General features: G+C 41.3%; 1 protein-coding gene across 1 annotated transcript; it reads right to left on the minus strand.

Annotated features, from left to right (window-relative positions):
- Window positions 1-286: 286 nt before the first annotated feature.
- On the minus strand, window positions 287-19163 carry HSP90B1 (heat shock protein 90 beta family member 1). The gene is given in 19 exon segments (XM_021687361.1): window positions 287-586; window positions 1340-1462; window positions 1732-1887; window positions 1979-2057; window positions 3647-3783; window positions 4552-4797; window positions 5049-5318; window positions 5790-5855; window positions 5981-6058; window positions 6143-6280; window positions 8523-8639; window positions 9409-9429; window positions 9431-9529; window positions 9729-9840; window positions 14709-15040; window positions 16100-16216; window positions 16948-17089; window positions 17913-18015; window positions 18985-19163. Coding segments are annotated over 19 exon segments (2415 nt in total). The 5' UTR covers window positions 19034-19163; the 3' UTR covers window positions 287-556.
- Window positions 19164-20697: the final 1534 nt, after the last annotated feature.

Consider the following 20697-nt stretch of genomic DNA (forward strand, 5'->3'; position numbering starts at 1 on the left):
CCATACTCCAGAGGACAGCTACTAAGTGTAGCCCACTTTGAAAAAGGAAAGGAGAATTAAGCCCCACCTCCTGGAAGGGGGAATATCTGCATATATTATTTGGAATTCTTCTGTAAGGAACATTGTCTTTAATATAGGTGACTTTTTAAAAATACTGGATCTAAAAAAGACTTATGTGATATGTACGAATTCCTTTTTTAAGGGGGGAAAAAAACCCCAAAACACAGGATTCAAAAAAAAAAAAACCCAGCCAAGTTTGTACAATCTTTATGAAGACAAGCAAGACGCTGAGTATTTGGGATCTTTTTTATTTTTATACACATGACAAGATTTTACACCAAGAATAGTCAGTTAAATAGTACAAATTTACATTCATGAGGAATGTTAAAAAAAATTCAACTAAAAAACCCTCTTCTTTCTGTGACCCACAATCCCAACATTTTACAGTGCAGGGGAAGAGGGGCTGGGGGGAAGCATCCAAAACAAGTCTCTCCCAAAAGAAAGGACTTAAATTTCACATTCCCTCTCCACACAGGATCCAAATGGTCAGTATGATTCATAATTCATCTTTTTCACCTGTAGATTTCTGTGAAAAGAGAAAAATCAGAAGACATTAAAAACCAGCAGAAAAAATCTTAGCTCACAGAAGGTTCATGTGTGGAAAAAAACAACTGAAATGGGCCCAGCGTAATTCATTACTTCATAGGTAGGCCAGAACCTCACCTATTAATCTGCAAAATAATTCAGAACTCAACAGTAAGATCAATGGCCCCTGAACACAAATTATCAAGATTTTAAAATTGGCCTACTGCTGCTATATAGTAAGGCAGACGCAGGTGGCAAATACAGAAGCCTGGTGGGCTTAGTATCTGTTTAGGGGCGCCTGGGTGGCTCAGTCGTTAAACGTCTGCCTTCGGCTCAGGTCATAGTCCCAGGGTCCTGGGATCGAGCGCCACATCAGGCTCCCTGCTCGGTGGGAAGCCTGCTTCTCCCTCTCCCACTCCCCCTGCTTGTGTTCCCTCTCTCGTGGTGTCTCTCTCCCTGTCATATAAATAAATAAAATCTTAAAAAAAAAAAAAATCTGTTTAACAAGATCTCAACAATGGTTGGCTAAAACAGAGGAATAAAAGGAATGGGAAGATGAAAGCATATACTTCATTTAGAGAAAAAATGGACCTGCTCCAGCTTTTGAATTTGACATTAGATGCCTATTTTTTTGGCGGATTTCCTGAAGTCTGACTTCTGGAAGCTATGCAGTCCTAACGCCAGAACTAAAAATAAAAATTTGCCTAATTTTCCAAGAACTAAAAATGCAAGCCCCATTCTTGACTTGCTATACCTTTTCTGTTTCTTGTTCTTCTTCGTCTGTTCCTGCATCCATTTCTTCTTCTTCGTCTTGCTCTGTGTCTTCTGTGGTGTCCTCTGTTGTTTCTTCAGGTTCTTCTTCGGGTTCTTCTTCCACCTAAGGGCAACACTTACGAGCTCATTAATGGATCTAATACCTTGGGTGTATTTTCTCTTTGTTCACTTAAATGTATAACATTATAATTAACTTCACTCCTGTTTTATCCAGAACTACAGAGTAAATCTGCTAATCAGAGTTAACAGTCAAGCTAACAAAGGGAGACAGATTAAAAAAAAAAAAAAAAAAGATATAAAAGAGGAATTTCCTATTAATTCTAGCAGTGTGTGACACTGGGGGATTCAAATATTCCATAAATTACTTCAAACCTTTGCATCAGGGTCAATGTTTAAACTGAGGCGAAGCATTCTTTCTATTCGATCTCCATATGCTTTAGTGTCTGGTAACAGATATCCCGACCGCAGTGTTGCTGTTTCAAACAAAACCACAGCAAGATCTGAAACAGTTTTGTCATCTTCATCTTCCTGAAATGGAGGAAGGGACATCTGATTAATATTAAAAGGTACAAAATATTTCAATTAAAAGACAAAGGAGTATGGCTGCAATATTACTCACCTTAACCCGTCGAAGCATGTCTTTGATCAGGGGATGTCTGGGATTAATTTCAAATGTTTTCTTCTGGCTGGCATAGTAACTGGTAAGGGGTAAAAATGAACATTAAGAAACATCAAATTTCAGGGTCCATACATTTCCCATGTTCTATTCATTTTTAAAATTACAGAGAACGCTTGGAAAAAAATCTATCACTACACCATGCTTTGCCTTTTAAATAGAGATGGGCAAGGTGCGATGGAAGAGTGCAATAAAGAGAACTATTTACTAAGGCATCTCAAGTGCCTACAACTTTGTTGAGTGGATGAATGGATTTAGTGTCGTCTTCATCCCCTTAATTTATTCTCATTTCCTTAACTGCAGCTCGGTGTTGCACAGAGTTCTGAAACCTCTAGGCAGCCTCTGCATGCTGATCAGTTACTACCTTCTTCATGATGCCTTCACCAATATGGTTCCAGGACAAATTGTTTCTTTTCTTGGAGCTCGGTTCTCAATGCATTCTAAATCTACCTTTCATCACGTTTGGCTTCCTGCTGTCAGTTGTGACTGCTCTCCCTTCTACAGCTGAGGAGAGGGAGGACCTACATCTAGCCCTACCTTGGTATACCTGTTACACATGCAGCGTTTAGAAGATTATGACTTGATCTGTTATCCTGACTGGTCTGAATGGCAGAAAGACAGCAGTGATGTCTACTTAGACCACCAGGTGTACAGATACAGGAGGTGTGTGTTTGCTGAATGTAAGGTAACTTCCCGTTAATAAAGGACTGAAATAAATGGACATTTATATAAAGGCGACTATACTGCTGCAATGGGGTAGAAGCAGAAACCTGTTCTCCACCTGAATTTTATAATCTGTAAAGTCTTCGGGGGCAGGGGGCAAGACATGGAAGCAAGATGCCATTTCAGCATTTCACAGTGAAAATATTAACGTTGGGAGTCTCACTAAATATGAAATACACTTTATATAAAAAGATATAGAGTTTTGGAATTGTGACAACAGAGACTACACTTCTGAGAAGAATCCTAAGCTAGGCCTTGGGAAAACATATGAGGATCAGAGAGCAAATAAGACATTCCAGGTGGGCGAAGGGAGAACGAAAGCAGGGAAGAAGTCATTTTTAAGACTGTTGCTGTGACGTTAAAATATAAATTTGACATATATATTCCCTGGAAATAAAGGATACTCAAGACCCAGTGTACCTCCAGTACTTAGCCCTTTAGTTCATAAACTTATTAACTCATGGGTCCTTTACCCTTTATTTTGTGCGCATACTATTTGGGGAAAGGGGAGATAGTTAAAAAGGACGAACTCATTTGGCAAACGTCATTGTCATTAACCTCATCTGTAACTATCAGTATCTAAAAATGTCAAAGAAGCCCAGACACCAGGCCAAGCATATAATCGAGTGCAAAAATAAACACAATGTATGTCACAGATTAAGAAATTTGTGTATAAAAATACCGTAAAATAAGTCATGAGCCCAACAGCTCTCCTTTATCAATCTAATGCCAGAGGAATCCCTCTGTAAACTTGTCTCATCTAACATAAAGCAGAAGTGGGGGACACCTAACACCCGTCAGCTCCTTGTACAGAAGCCGGCATCATCTGCTAAAGGAAGGCAGGACAAGCATGAACACCTGGCCAGGGGCCTTCCCAAGGATGCTTACTTTGTAGAGATGTCTTTGCCCGTTTGGTATGCTTGAGCTTTCATGATTCTCTCCATGTTGCCAGACCATCCGTACTGGCTGGCCACGAGAGCACACGGGGACTCTGTCAGACGCTGAGATACCACAGCCTTTTCAATCTTAGGGTAAGAAACCAAATGTGAGATACATGGAAATACCAACAATTAAGGTCATTCAGTACCTAAGGATTCATCACATAAGATCATAAACAGAGGCAGGTCATAAAAATACCTCTTATTCAGATTCTTAGAAGACTCTTGTCATTTACTAATCTGAATTTTTTGGTCAAAAATAAACACCTTTTAAGCTTATATGTAATCAGTAAAAATTTAAGTTATTACAAAAGCAGTATTAAACTACAGAAAACTTTGTTACAAAGAAAAAAACTGAACACTACTCACATACAGAATAACCACTATTATCTTTTTAATTATTTATAGTTTATAAAATTTTTTTTCTTTTAAAGTAGGGGCCCCTGGGTGGCTCAGTCAGTTAAGCACCTGACTCTTGATTTTGGCTCAGGTCATGATCTCAGGGTCATGAGATCGAGCTCCCTCTGCTCCTCTCCCCGCTTGTGTACTTTCTCACTCTCCCTCTCTCTCAAAAAAAGGAGCAGACTCCACACCCAATGAGGGGCTCAAACTCAAGACCCTGAGATCAAGAGTCACACACTGTACCGACTGAGCCAGCCAGGTGCCCCGGTAGTTTATAAATCTTAAGCTCATCCTCACCAAAATTTAACCACCATATTAAACACTGTTCTGTACAACTTTTAATGGTTACAAGGTAACCAGATATAAAGTTTAATTTGTTGACAAAACAATTTTTTTTAAAAAAAGAAAATGCAGATGCTAAAATTTCACAAGTTCAAATTTCCACAAGAATACCTTGTCCTTGAGAGCTTTATCTTTCATCCAATTGAGCAGAGGCTCAAATTCTTTCTCAATTGCTTCACGGCTCTCCTTCGTTTTCTCACTTTCATCAAATTTCACACCTTCTTTGGCAACATTCTGGAACCTTTTGCCATCAAACTCAGGAAGAGCCTGAATGCAATATTCGTCCACAGGTTCTGTGAGATAAATCACTTCATAGCCCTTTTTCAGAAGTCGCTCCACAAATGGAGAAGATTCAGCCTATGAAATGAAGGGAAGTGATAAAGTTTCCAAGCCTAGCCTTGGTATACTTGTTCCCCTCTAGTAGCTACGTTTATATAGTACTAACAACCCCATTTTACAGGTGGAGAAATAAGAGGTGCAGAGAATATAATGACTTTTCTGTCAGTGATTCACCAGGCCTCATAATGACTCCAGTTCACTATTACCATTATTTTTCCTCAAGATTTGGCTACATACCAGGATGCCTGACAGTTGGGAGTTCATCTCACCTCTTTTCTGCTGGACCCAGCCATGAAGTAGATTTTGTCTTGTTTTTCCTTCATTCTTTCCACATACTGGTCTAGACTGGTAATGTCACTTGGATGATGAGAAGACTGGAATCTAAGAAGTTTAGCAAGACGTGTTCGATTTGAGTGGTCTTCAATCACACCAAGCTTGATGTTGGTACCAAATTCTTTCCAAAAAGTATCATTGTACTTCTCATCAGCAATCTTCTTAATCATGTCCAGAGTTTTACGGACAAGCTTCTTTCTAATCACCTAAATAAAATTAAAGAATAACTTATTAGAGAACGTCCTCTCAAACTTTTGAGAACCTACCACATTTAAGACAGCAGGGGAATAGTGGTGAAAGCTACAAACACAGGGCATCGTCACTGCCCTTTGTCAAGAGGCAGGGAATGGTGAGCAATCCTACATCAGACTGAGCAGAAATGAAGTTGTCAGTGGAAATAGTCACAAAATCACTTTAATGTTTCTATTCTATCTTTAGACCAGATACTGGGTTTATATAGGTGTTTACTATATAATTCTTTCAACTTTTCTATAGGTTTGAAACTTTCATAAAATATCAGATTCTTAGGATTTAATAATAATTCCAGAATAAAATTAAGTTCTTCAGCTAAAGAGCCAAGGACTACTCTCAATATCTGGTGACTCCACTAATGGAACCTGTCTTCTGAAGCCCAATCAAAGAGCAAAGTAGGTAGTCTCTTCCCAAGAAACACTCACCTTAAGCAGTTTATGCTGCTGAAGAGTTTCCCGGGAAACATTCAAGGGGAGATCATCTGAGTCCACCTTCAGACGGCAAAAGGAAAGTTCAGTGAGCAATAGAAACTGGAAAAAAACCAAACTAACAAACCAAAAAACTACTTCCATCCCTTGTTTTTAATGACCCCTCTTCATTATTTTTAGATACTTACAACACCCTTGACAAAATTAAGGTACTTGGGCATCATATCATGGAAGTCATCTGTGATGAATACTCGGCGCACATATAGCTAAGCAGAGACCAAAAAAAAGGTCACCTTCTAGAAATTAAACTTTCAAATTCTAAACTCAGTTTTTACAATTTAAAAACTCACCTTAATGTAATCACTCTTCTTAGATCCATATTCGTCAAACAGACCACGTGGAGCAGATGTAGGTACGAATAAAATTGATTTGAAGGTAACTTCCCCTTCAGCAGTAAAGTGGATATAAGCCATGGGGTCATCACTTTCCTATGGAAAGATGGCATTTAGTCATTCGAAAGGCACCGGAAAAAGGCAGTGCAAAGGCTGAGTGATTTATTATGTGGTACACATTCAGTTAAGCATTTATTTAACCAAAAAAGTTCGCTTACCAACAAAAGCGGGGGGGAGGGAATGGAGGAAAGAAACAGTTAAGACTACTATTCTAACTAGCTAGACATGGTGGTTTTGCTGATGATCACTGATCATCAATAGCATCACTGGCTCTCCTAAACTCGGGGAAGAATGGATGAGTCTAGGTTCCACATGTGTCAGAGAACAGGATAGAAAAATCATCTTGTCTAAACGACAACATACAATACTTCATGAGTGTACTGTTCAACCACAAAAAGTTCTCAAGATTTTTTTCATTGGGATATGGACTATAGCAGTGGCTATAACGAGGTATGTAAGTAAATCATAAAAACAAATTAAGCAACTGCCTTCGGCTCAGGTCATGATCCTGGAGTCCCAGGATCGAGTCCCACATCGGGCTCCCTGCTCAGTGGGGGGTCTGCTTCTCCCTCTGACCCTTCCCCTCTCATGCTCTCTGTCTCTCATTCTCTCAGATAAATAAATAAAATCTTTAAAAAAAAACACACACACAAAAACAAATTCCCTAGATCTGCATTATCCATTACCATACCCACTTGTGGGTACTAAGTGGGTATCCACTTAGTGGATAATCCAAACTGAGATGCACGTGTAAGCATAAACATAGACAACCAGACTTTGAAGATACAGTACAACAAAAAACATCAAAATGTGTCATTAATTTTTTAAAATAATGATTACATGTTGAAATAAAAATATTTTGGGTATGTTGGGTTAAATATAAAATTTATATAAAATATAAAACATTAAAATTAACTACACCTGTTGCAACTCTTTTTTTTGGTCCCCTGTTTTAACTTTTAAAGATTTTATTTATTTGAGAGAGAGAGCATGCGTGTGCAAGTGAGCGAGCACGAATGGGGGGCAGGGGGAGAGGGAGAAGCAGACTCCCCCACTGAACAGGGAGCCCAACGTGGGGCTTGATCCCAAGATCATGTCCTGAGCTGAAGGCAGACACTTAACTGACTAACCACCCAGGCACCCTGTTTCAACTTTTAAAAATGTGCCTTCTAAAAAATCTTCTAAAGAATCACATATGTAGCTCACATTACATTTCTAATACAGCTGTCCTAGATGAAAGTACATTACATTTGTATACAGTAAGACTGTTCATGGGAATAAACGTGGAGGCAGAACCAAGGGGACAATTTTAAGAGATAAAACTTAAGGGATGGTTGAATGTTAACATAAGGAAAACAAAGAAGGTTAAGAAACGAATCAATAGATGGAATAAAGATTAAAGAACAAACACAACCACAGAAAATCAAGTTTTATCTAGCCATGCTAAATATTTTGTTTTGTACAAAATGCTGTATGGGGAAATACTAACTTGAAACAATCTTAATCAATGCTAGTTTTAGATTCTACGGTTAAAAGGGATCAGTAAAAAGGAAACAGGTAACAAAACAAAGATTCCTAAGCATATGACCTCACAATAAACGTTTGAGGTTGTAAACAGGCTCTTTAAGGTTATGTTAAAAGCCATATGAATCAACAAACATAAAGCAGACTCAGACCTACAAATACAGAGAACTGATGGTTGCCAGAGAGGAGGAGGGTAGGGGATGGACAAAACAGGTGAAGGGGAGAAGGAGATACAGGCTTCGAGTTACGGAATCAGTAAGTCATAGGATTAAACTGTATAGCATAGGAAGTATAGTCAGTGACACTGTAATAGCGTTGTATGGTGACAGATGGTAGGTAGCTACACTTGTGGGGAGCATAGCAGAATATAGAGATACTGAATCACTGCTGTAGAGCTAAAACTAATGTAACATTGTATGTCAACTATCAAATAAAAAAGTTAAAAAAATAAAAGGCATTCATTCTTGAATAGAAAAAAGCCAATATCGTTAAAAGCCATTCAATACAAGTTATGTTTTATGGAAATCATCCACCTACCTATGTAGGTAGCTGTTAATCTTTTTTGTAACACAGACCCCTTGGCAATCTGGTGAAGCCTACAGACACCTCCTCAGAGTAAATTCTTAAAATGTATACGTAATATAAAACACACAAGATTAAAAAGGAAACCAATTGTGTTGAAATAGTTATAAAACAATCTAAAAACATTTTTACTTTAGTAATGTTCATCACCTTACTCTAAAATAATATTTACCTTTGAAAATGATTTGTAGAAAGCTTTGTATTCATCATCTTCTACTTCTTTTGATGGTCTCTGCCATATCGGTTTGATGTCATTCATAAGTTCCCAATCCCAGACAGTTTTTTCAACCTGAAGTTACAGTACATGATTAGTCAGCCACAGCATTCACCAATAGTAATACTAGTGGGAACCATAACTTTAGGACAGTTCAAATCAATGTGGGAAGCACCAAAAGACACTTCTTCTAATCTCCTATGGCTCCTGCCAATGGGATCAAAAATCTAGAAGTATTTCTCTCAACATTTAAGACTGATCTATAATGCAAAGAAGGCAACTGGTTATCATTATAACTGACAGCCAATTAAAAGGTTTTTCCCATTATTAACTAGCTAAAATGTTATTTCTTGAAAATATTTGTTTTGAGGTTAGAAGGACATACGCATTAACTATTCCTACTTCATAACTTAGAGCAATCCAACATCTTACAATAAATACTCCTCAAACCTACCACCACTACTTCCACCTACTCTGCTCCTGAACAGGCCAGAGCGCTAACATTATAGTTAATATCTTTACCACAAATGATGTAGAAAGATTTTGAAGATCTTAAAATTTAGAACATGATAAGCCGCTAGTCCTGGGCAATATATAGAACTCAGAAAACTGCATAAAAATGACCTGTGTTTGCTACTTAAAACTTCCCACAGGCAGAAAACATACACACTAGCAAATAAACTTAGTTCTTGTTCTTAAGCTGGGCCTATGCACTTTAACACCTGGAGGAAAAAAGACCTTGAAGAATTAAAACTTAACTCCAATCAGTCTGTGCACACTTGGGGTTGTGTTTTCTCGAACATGTCCTAAACAACATTTTAGTGTGGAGATGAACCAGACTTACTTTTTTCGTTTTCGGTTTTTTTTTCCTCTTCTTCTTCTTCCACTGCAGCTTCATCATCAGAATCTTCTTTTTCTTCTTTTGCTGCTTCTTCTTCCTCCATGGGCTCCTCAACAGTTTCAGTCTATTGAAGTAGAATTACAGTTAAATTATTTTATTTAATAATTCTGAATATGAAAAGCAATTACAGCTAAAAGAAAATAGGTCTTCAATAAGAAAACCCTGAGTATCCTGTACGAAAAGAACCACACTGAGCCTTTGTTTTTTTAAGTTTTAAATATAGACGCACATAATACATATAAATTTTATCAGTGTAGATTTACCTTGCTGCTCCACACATAAATAGGGAAGTTTATAAACTGTGAATATTTCTTGACAAGATTTTTAATTGTGTCCAATTCAAGGTAATCAGATGCTTCTTCTTTTAAAACGAGTCTGAAAGGAAAATAAGACATTTATAGAGAGACATCCTTGGTTTAAAAGATTTGATTATGAAGTCATCTAAGTACCTTTCTCACAAAGCTAATGGCCAGCAGTTCAGTGTAATCCAGGATGGTCCGTTTTTCATGTTAAAGCTCTTATCACCAATGACAGTTTGCGAGCTAAAGATACTAAACATGAGTAGAGGGAAGAATCTTTCTTGTGTCCCTCAAGTGGAAAATACCCTTAGTTCCAAGTAAACAGTGCAAATGTTCCAACCTTCTGAATATGTTGTGTTTTGTGTTTAGTTTTTTCATTTGAAGAACTGAAATGTTAAGTTAGCTCAAGGTAAGAAGGCACTGAAACATTCTGGAGAAAAATGGAATGACATGCACTCTGATAGTTACTCTAGAAATCAAAGGATTATCATAGATGGCAAACCCAGGGGCACCTGGCTGGCTCAGTTGGAAGAGTGTGCTAACTCTTGATCTCAGGGTTGTGAGTTCAAGTCCCCTGTCTGGTGTAGAGATTACTTAAAAATAAAACTTAAAAAAAAAAAAAAAAAGTCTCTCCTATAGAGAACAAACACTTAATAAAAACATGTTCCTTAAAAAAGCTAGAAAATTAATCTTATTGTTCATTATCTCCACTGTCCAAAACAGTAGTCAGTCACATTTTTTTAAAGATTTATTTATTTGACAGAGACATAGCGAGAGAGGGAACACAAGGAGGGGGGAGTGGGAGAGGAAGTAGCAGGCTTCCTGCAGAGCAGGGAGCCCAATGTGGGGCTTGATCCCAGGACCCTGGGACCATGACCTGAGCTGAAGGCAGACGCTTAATGACTGAGCCACCCAGGTGCCCCACATTTTATTTTTTTTAAATAAAATTTAAAGTTAGTTCTTTAATTACACTGCCATATTCTAGGTATTCAATGGACAAAGTGGCTAGTAGCTGCCATACTGGACAGTGCAGAGGTAGAATATTTCCAGAGGTTTTTTTTTTTTTTTTTAAGATTTTATTTATTTACTTGACAGAGACACAGCGAGAGAAGGAACACAAGCAGGGGAGAGTGGGAGAGGGAGAAGCAGGCTTCCCTCTAAGTAGGGAGCCCAATGCGGGGCTCGATCCCAGGACCCCAGCATCATGACTTGAGCTGAAGGCAAAGGCCTAATGACTGAGCCACCCAGGCACCCCTATTTCCAGAGTTCTAATGGACAGCCCTGGCTTAGATAATTCTAATACTGACAATTGCAACATTGTTTCTTCTTCTTCCTTACTGTCCCTTCTGCAAACCCCTCCTCTACTCACCAAAAATAACACATCATAACATAACCTCAAACACAGTGGGGAGCCCACATCTTGATGTTTGTGTTCCCAATAAATATGGCCTATGTTGTACCATGGGTCCCCCCTTCCGCTTCAAAAAGTTTACAGCTTAGTAGCATTACCAAGAGGTAGATAGTTCATGATGACACAGCCTAATGAAGTGGCCAAGCCTCTGGTTTCAGAACATGTATCCTGGTGACGTGGGGTTGCAGGAAAGTTCAGTTGTGGATCCAAGTTCAAGCTGATGGTTACATCTTAGCGATATTTAAAAGGCCACTGGATATATGAGTGCGGAGCCTAGTAGAGAGATCTAGACCAAGGACTGGCAAACTATGGCTGACACCCATAAGAAATTTTACTGGGACACAACCTCATCATGTGTTGTCTATGGCACCTTTGAGCGAGAACATCAGAGTTGTGACATATGACAGATCCCACTGTCCAAACGCTTAAAATATTTACTAGCTGGCCATTTAGGAAAAAGTCAGTCAGCTGACTCCTGATCCAGACTAAGAATAGAGATTTGAGAACCCTGAGCAAGAACTGGAAACTGAATCCATCACGGTAGGAAGACTGCACAAGGAACACAAAAATAATGAGAAAGGGCTGAAAGTAAGTTACCTTTGAAAGAGATACTGTCAACATTTAAGCAACAGGCAAAGGAAACAAAAAGATATGCAGGGTCATGGAAACTAGGTACTAAGTGGATGGTGGTAAGTAGATAGCAAATTATGTAGGAGACACAAGAGGAAAACCAAGGAAGAAAGAAAATCTATTGCTGGGAGCAATGTCAATTTAAAATCCCTGAACCACTGGATTTAGCAACAAGATTACTGGTGACTTATTTCAATGGAAAGGTGGTGGATAAAGTCATAGTGCCTGATCGAATAAGGGGGTGCGGCACCACCTGTCTGTCTCCTTCCTTACCCACTGAGACTTGAACATGGGAAATAGGAGTGTGTGGGAAGGACTGTCTTTAAAAGATGGGGTTGGAATTAATTTATGCTTAGCCTCTGAGGAGGTAGGAGGCAGGCAGCAGATCAGAAGTAGCGACCAGGGGTGCGTAGGTGGCTCAGATGGTTAAGCGTCTGCCTTCGGCTCAGGTCATGATCCCAGAGTCCTGGGATTGAGCCCCGCATCGGGCTTCCTGCTTGGTGGGGAGCCTGCTTCTCCCTCTCCCTCTACTGTCCCCCCTGCTTGTGCTCTCTCCCTCTGTCAAATAAATAAAATCTTTAAAAAAAAAAAAAAAAAGTAGCGACCAGCTCAGGTAAAAATGTAAAATACCTCCCTCATAGTAGGAAGGACAGAAGCAAATGTACTAGCTAGCATTTACTGGATGCTAATTTCATGATCTCATTGAATCCTCACAAAATCTCTCATAAGAGTACAGCAGGGGCTAATTTAGGGGTGGGAATAAGAGTAGGTAGACATGGGCGCCTGGGTGGCTCACGTGGTTGAGCAACTGCCTTCGGCTCAGGTCATGATCCTGGAGTCCCTGGATCAAGTCCCGCATCGGGCTCCCTGCTCGGCGAGGAGCCTGCTTCTCCCTCTAACCCTCCCCCCTCTCATGTACTCTCTCTCTCTCATTCTCGCTCTCTCAAATAAATAAAAATCTTTAAAAAAAGGAGTAGGCAGGCACTAAATTGTTTGATGGCTTCTATTTTATTGGTCAAATACAAGATGAAATTATATATATATATAAGGTGGGACCTTGACCTCATCACTTTCTTGCCTTCTATTTCCTTTTCCCTTTGGCCATTCTAGACTGTCAGTTCCTTAAATGGTCCTCTTGTCTTTGGAACTTCCAACATACTATGCTTCCTGCCTAGAATATCTGAACCTAACATACCACAATTTCAGAAAGTCCTTCTGATAAGGGAAGTGTCCTCTAGCTTCCTTTCTGGCATTTGCCACTCTGAAATCATTTCACGTTTTTCTTCTTTACTAGAATGAGCCACATGGAAGCAGCGACTGTATTGGTCTTACTCTCCACCGGAGTCCTAAACCCTAGCAGGTGATATGCACTCAAATGATTATCTGCTGAATAAATGCTGGGGTAGAAGAACTTGAAGAAAAATGGCAATTTTGCTCAGGGAGAGCACTTGTAAGGTTTCACTCACTCATCAGCCATCCATGCTACATGCACGAAGCTGTCCTGATTACCCTTATTCACTCCTAGAAACATCTGCCAGTCAAGTGTTAGGCTCTAGGAATGCAACAGCCAAGCGAATGTTTGCTTCCATGGAGCTTCCATCTAGATAATCTCACCGGTTTCTTAGCACCCTAAGACATCCGCCCTCTTGGGACATGGTTTTCTATCTCACTGTAGTTAGAGAAGATTTACCTATGTTCCTTTAACATCTAACAGAGAGAGCACCGGGGTGTAACTATTAGTGATGCCCCCTAATGAGAGCAGGTGATAGGACTGTGAATAAAGAAGGCAGAGATAGGTAAATTGGGAAAAGTTAGTAAAAGTACTAAAATGCACCCATCTAATTAGTATTTGCTAAAGGAACATTTATGAAAATGAAGACAGGAACTATTCACCTTCTGGGGTGAAGAACATTGGTCAAAATAATAGATACATGCTTTCTTATATTCTGAATACTTGAAAATTCTTATGTGGAGAAAATTTAAAACTGGACTAAGAAAAAAAGTTGAGGCTGTCGGCACATTTTCACCTTGCTCGTTAGCAAGCCAATGACCTCTGAAATGGGATTTCTTTATGTGGCCTAAAGCTGGTAGCTTCATGTAGCTCAGTATTTACTTGTCATTCCATAAGTATTAAGCAAATTTAAGCATCTTGTTCTATTTGTTGGGGGAAAAAAGGTCAAAAAGCTGCTCTACTTCACAGTGCTATAAACACTGAGAGCCCCTGGGCATGAGATCTGCCTCGTCTATACAAGGAACAGGTACTGGCTTAAACCAAATACTAGTTTGAATTCAACAATCTGCAACCATCCTCAAAGGAGACATCTTCTTCTGAAGAACTTTCATGAACTTTCTTCAAGCTCTTTGTCTCTGTTCTCTCCAACCTGTCCCCACCCAGCACCAGTTACCACCATAGTTGAGTATTTTCAATGGTCACCCTGAGAGTATCCTCTCATCCAGTCCTGCCACCCTCCACATCCATCTTCAGAAAACCTTAAAAAAGCTAATCAAAACCTCTATCATTAAGTGCCACCGACTGAGAGGACTTTCTTTAATCCTGTGAACATGCTGTGCCTCCATCCCTTCGTAGCCACAATCCTCCACAGGTCAGACACTTCTTTCCCAAGACTTGCCTCCTTGGAAATCTTGAATCAACCCACTTCTGTGAGGCCTCCAACCTGCCTTCTCCCCTAGAAGAGTTAACCCTTCCAACTTTTTGCCCTCTACGTATAGCAGCCATTATAACTCTTTGTGTCTGGCCCTTAGGAGGTCCTCAAAATATTTCCTCAAGTGATGAGAACAGGTCAATTTTATAGGCAAGGAATGAAAGCCCAGAATAAGTTGTTTGCTCAGAGTCAAGATCCTCGCTAGGTGATTACTTCTTATTAGGAATCAGTAATACTCACGTAATTGTTGTTCCCCGTCCTAGAGTGTTTCCTCTTGGGTCAGCAATTACAGAAAATTCATTGGAGTCAGATTCCCAGATGTGCTGAGTATCGTTGTTGTGTTTTGACGTGACAATAACCTTATCTGCTACGAGGAAGGCAGAATAGAAACCGACACCAAACTGGCCAATCAATTCAGAAGTTGACTGGCCATCTTCTTGTGCCTCAGTCATTTTGTTTAAAAACTCGCTTGTTCCAGATTTGGCTATGGTACCAAGGTTTTTAACCAACTCTTCCCGGGTCATTCCTACACCAGTATCTGTGACATGTAGCAGATTCTTCTCCTTGTCACACTGAAAGCAAGACAAGAATAGGATAGTTTTATTCACTTAATACTCACAGTATGACAATTAAATACTGGGCTATATATTCAGAAATTACCAGCTTTGGGCCACCTCAATTCCAATACAGAAAACTAAACTGGGTTAATTTCCCTCCATATAGTATTTTATGGCCTTTTCAGAATACGTGCACCTTACATGCAAGCATCTTTCTTTATAGAGGATAATCTGAAGTTCAGTGTTTTTGAGAAACTATCAATATAAAGAAGACAGAGACTGGCCTAAATGTCGAAGAGCAGATAGACCTAAATAAAACAAGTTATTTTTGAAGAAAAAAATTTAAGAAAAATAAAATTTTATATTGTGCCTATTTCTTTCATAGAAAATAAAAAGGTTCAAAACTTGAATGACTTCTGGAATCTGTGGTGATCAATGTTCTTCACTAAATATTCCTAGCTCTCTGTCTTTTAAAAGGAAACATAGCAGGAATATGCTTCCTTCATTTTTGGTTATTAAGGCCATGTGACTGGTTCTGGCCAGTGAGCTGCAAGTGGGAGTCAGGAATGTAGCTTTCAGACTAGAGCCTTTAAAGGATGGGAGACCCTCCAAGCTCTCTGTACCATGGTAACAAGCTATACTCCAGATGGTGGCTACTCAATCAGCCTGTGTCCAGGAGGGAGGATGATGCAAAGCAAAGGCCGCAGTGGCCTGTGGTTGATTATTTAATCCAGGGGTTAGCAAACTTTTTCTGAAAAAGGGCCAGGCAGTAAATATTTTTAGGCATGTGGGCCATATGGTCTCTGTCACAACTATTTAAACCCATCGTGTAGCACAAAGGCAGTCATAGCTAACACATAAATAGGCATGGTTGTGTTTTGGTAAAACTTTATTTATAAAAACAAGTAGGCTGGATTTGGCCCACAGGCCGTATTTTGCTAAACCCCAATTTAAGCCCCGAGGCTTGGGGGTTATTTGTTACTGCAGCATAACCTGGCCTATCTTGACTGATAGAGATTCCCTGTATCTAAGGATTCTTTTAGCTTTAGAAGAAGAAATTTGTTTTAAGCTTACCTTAATTTTGACAGTTAGTTCCTCATTTCCAGCAAGAGCATTTTCATCAGTCAGTGATATTAACCTTATCTTATCTAAAGCATCAGAAGCATTTGAAATCAGTTCTCTCAAGAAAATCTAAATGGAAGCCAGATTTAACACACTTCGATTAGCTTCAAGATATACAAAACAGCAAATTTAATGTCAAACTCATTTTAGTTTTTTTTTTTTTTTTTAAGATTTGTTTATTTAACAGAGAGAGACACAGCAAGAGAGGGAACACAAGCAAGGGAATGGGAGAGGGAGAAGCAGGCTTCCCGCAGAGCAGGGAGCCTGATGCGGGGCTCGATCCCAGGACCCTGGGACCATGACCTGAGCCGAAGGCAGATGCTTAACAATTGAGCCACCCAGGAGCCCCATTTAGTTCTCTTCTGTACTCTGAAAAAGCACACTTTAAGAAATAAAACCTATGGTACAAAAGTGGCTTTACTCTCTTGGTAAAAGGAGGTACAGCTCTTTACCCACAGGACTGTAGCAACTGTTAAGGGATACCTGAATTAGTTAAGAGTAGTAAAACTCTAGTCTCAAAGTAGATCTTTACATATTAACACACAAGGCTTAGTTTGTGTGACTGATCTTAACACTGACTATTTAGCAGAATACGAACATAATTGGAGGGGAAAGGACAAAAGGAAAATGTCTAACCACCCCCCCCACAGGTATCTAGCAGCAATTTTTATACATACTGGGTATTTAAACTGTGCTAATAACTACTTACTTGAAATTACTACGTAAGTATATTTATTATGAAGGTAAACAAGTATGCTATTGCAAGAGAGAAAATATTATCCAAACCACATGTTACTTACCTCTTTATTTTTATACAATGAATTGATGATGAGTTTCATCATTCTATTAACTTCAGCTTGGAAGGCAAATTTTTCTGATTTCTCTCTAAGTTCTCTTATTTGGGATGCATTTAATCCATCCAACTGAATAGCTTCTTCCTCTCTAAGGAAAAAAGTTGATAAACTACTGCATTGCTTACTTAGTTCCCTCCAAAAACAAAGGATCTACGATGAAAGCACAGCGGTCTCATGAGATTGTCTTAAGGGTTAAAAGAGTAAAATGGAAACCTATTATAAAATATTACTAAACCAATATTTCTATTATTTTGCCACCTTAGCACTGAGCTATAATACTCAGTTCTTAAAACTGTCAGAAAAATAAACCCGACTTTTCTCTACTAAAAATAAAAAGCAAGGTCATACTTATTTATATGTTCCCTTGCATGTGGGGCTGCCTCTTTACCTGGGAAGCTTTGGCCTCTAATGGTCTACAAAATTGTCAATTAAGTCCCAAGGTGCCAAATTTGAAAACATTGCTCAAATGAGAGAAATCTTTTTAAAAATTACGAAGTTTAGGGGCACTTGGGTGGTTCAGTCAGTAGAACATGCGACTCTTCATCTGGGGGGGTCAGGAGTTCAGGCCCCACAGTGGGGGCAGAGGTTACTTAAAACAATTACCAAGTTTACACACTTACTGAATATAAAACCAACTGGTCTTAGGAAAGTCACAGAGCTTATATTCTGCAATCTAGTTATCCAAATAGTTTTCAAAGGAAATTCATCCCATTCTGACCCGTCATTCCTGGTTGGGAAGTTAGGAGATACTTAAGGGATGAACATGCCTCATAGCCCTAACATTTTCTTTGACCATTTCTTAGGTATTTAAATTTGGGGTGTTACACGTCATCTGGACCTTTGAAGATAACAAGCTACTATATTCCAGTGTTCATAGGGGCTAGTCTGTGTAGTTTCAAAAGAACACAAACCTCTGTACTACTTCATCATCTGTCCTTGAGCCTTCTCGACTTTTGCCCAGATCCTCTTCCACTGTACCATCCACATCGACTTCATCGTCAGCTCGGACCGACCCTGAAAGATTTAACACCAGAAAACTCTTATACCGTCGTTGCTTCGTGTACTTCTCAGAAGAAATACAATCAAACAGGGCAAGAATAGGGGTTGCAAAATTCAGGTGGTTAATATGGGAGGTGGGGTTGGAAGAATGGATCTACTAAAGACCCGGTGTAAACCCAACTTGGTATATTTCTTATTTAAGTTCAGGTACTGAGCCCTCCAGTAGATTCTGAAATACGGAGGCTGCCATCGCGTCTTTAGAGCGGCCCTCGGATGCTTTATGAAGTTTAGCAGATTTGATACCAGGTCCCTTCCACACTCACACGTGTTGCGTGCAGGCCGAGACAAGGCCGCCCAACCGACCATGCCAGAACTTAGACCTTCAATATCGCAGGTCAGAATACAAACAGAATTTGTGCAACCACTGGCGAGAGGAACTGAAATCGGGCCCAAGTGAGCGAGGGAAGAGAACTAAAGAGATTTTGCAAGGTTAAGAAGCTCGAGCAAAAGTGAAGCAAACACGCTGACACGGTCTTTCTTCTCAGGGCCCCACACACCCCAATCCAGCACCTAAGAAAGGAAACCCGCTTTCTGACTCGCAGACTGGATGCGGGGGTGTCCCCAAGCGTGGAGGGCCAAAGGCTCCTGCGTCCGACAAAAGTCCTGCGGAATAGGCACCCGCAAGGCTCCTGGGAGACCAAGAGCCCGAGAGGCGCCCCACCCCAAGTTGGTCGAGACCTCTAAGCGCGAATACTAGGAGGTCTGCAAGGGATTTAAATGTTCTCGGTTCTCGTTTTTCCTTTCCACAGAACGAGTGCGTGAACTCCCCTGAGCCTCTTTCGAGGAAAGGCGATGGATTCCCCTCGGCCCAACCGAGGCCCCGTAATCCCCCTCCCAGACTCAACGCCCCCAGAACCTTCGAGAAGAGGCCGCGCTTGAGGAGGGGGGGCGTCCGGGGGTGCCCGCTCCTCTGGGATCACTCACCGAAGGTCAGCAGGACGCAGCAGAGGCCCAGCACCCACAGTGCCCTCATGGCGCGCGGCCGGGGAGAGTCTCAAGTCCCTTTTGATCGCAGGAGCCGCCTCCACCCCCCACCACGGGGCTCAGATCCTCACGCCACAAGCCGCGCGGTCCGCCCACTACCCCCCAAACAGGTCGGGCCGCTTTTCACCCCAACCTCTCGCGGGCGGGGGACGGGAAACACGAACCCACCAATGGTGCCGCACCACGCACCCCCTCTACCCAATGGGGACTCGTGGGGGGGACCGCAGTGTACCAATCGGAGCTGTCCAGGTGCGGTGCCCGATGCCCGAAGCGTGGCTCCCTCCGATTGGCCAGCCATAGCCTCTCTTCTCCAATCAAATGGCTCCGCGGGCCCCTCTACATGGGACCTCCCCCTTGCCCGGGTAGCTTTGGTTTCTCAGGGAAACGGCCCAATGAACGTCAGCACGGAACACATCCCCTCGTTTTGGAGAGGTCGCAGAGGAACCACTTCCGGATCCTTGAGCGCGTTTATTCCGTGACCAGGGGAAACGGTAGTCATGGCAACGGTTCTTCACTTTCCCTGTCTACGCGTGGGGTCACGTTGGGAATGATTCCCGCGCGCCTTTTCGCAGTCAGCTTTCTCTTTGGCAGTGCATTCCGGAGAAGAGAAACACGTGAGAGGTTGAAAATCGCCGGAGTACTTTTTAGATGGAGGTGGTGAGGAACTACAGTTCCCGGCATGCAACATACCAGGGGGTACACTGTATTGAATGCTGGGAATCGTAGTCTTTGGCCTGTGGACCAGCTGCGTAGTTTAGCCCTGCCGCATTTCCCAACGTGTCTTTGCGGGAACTATGCGCTGCGTGTTTTAGAGTTTACGTCTTGTTCTGCTTGTAGTAGAGGTCTGTGTTTATTCCAGGACTCTCCAGTGTACACAGCCCGTAGAAACAGGCCTGGGAAGCTCCGACACCTTGGCCGCGGCCGCCCTGTGTTCGGGGGTTGGCCTCTCCGAGTCTGGGCTCGGCCTCCGGCTGGTAAACACGAATCTGGCTTCTCGTGCGTCACTTGGGGGGCCGTCGGACCCCTCGCTGCCTCTCCGTGTTCAGTGGCCGAAACCTGCGGCCTGCCTCCCTGATCCGGTTTGCAGGAGAGGATAGTGGGGCTTCTTTTTTTTCCCTTGAGAGAAATTGAGAGCAACTTTGATGCCCTCAACTCACTCCTAAATTTCAGAGATGGTGGCCGGCGGCCCTAGAATTCCTATTGTCAGGTGGAGAGCGTGTTCGTAAAGGTCTGTCTAGCACAGAAAAGGGGAAAAAAACCCTCGTTTACCCTGTGCAGGAGGATACACCTGCAGATATTTGAAAGCAAAACCTGTGGGGCTGCAAATGAGAGAGTATGCAGCTTTGTAACTTCATAGAAATACCTACTCAGCGTTTAGGAAGACACAAAGGACCAGGTGTCTTTCCGGCAAGGGAAGTCCCTCACCCCACGCTTGCGTCTTTGGAAATATTTATTTTGTGTTTATTTATTTATTTTTTTAAGATTTTATTTATTTATTTGACAGAGAGAGACACAGCGAGAGAGGGAACACAAGCAGGGGGAGCGGGAGAGGGAGAAGCAGGCTCCCCGCAGAGCAGGGAGCCTGATGCGGGACTCGATCCCAGGACCCTGGGATCATGACCTGAGCCGAAGGCAGTCGCTTAACCAACTGAG

Source organism: Neomonachus schauinslandi, chromosome 5, assembly GCF_002201575.2.
Source record: "Neomonachus schauinslandi chromosome 5, ASM220157v2, whole genome shotgun sequence".
NCBI classification, from domain to species: Eukaryota; Metazoa; Chordata; class Mammalia; order Carnivora; family Phocidae; genus Neomonachus; species Neomonachus schauinslandi.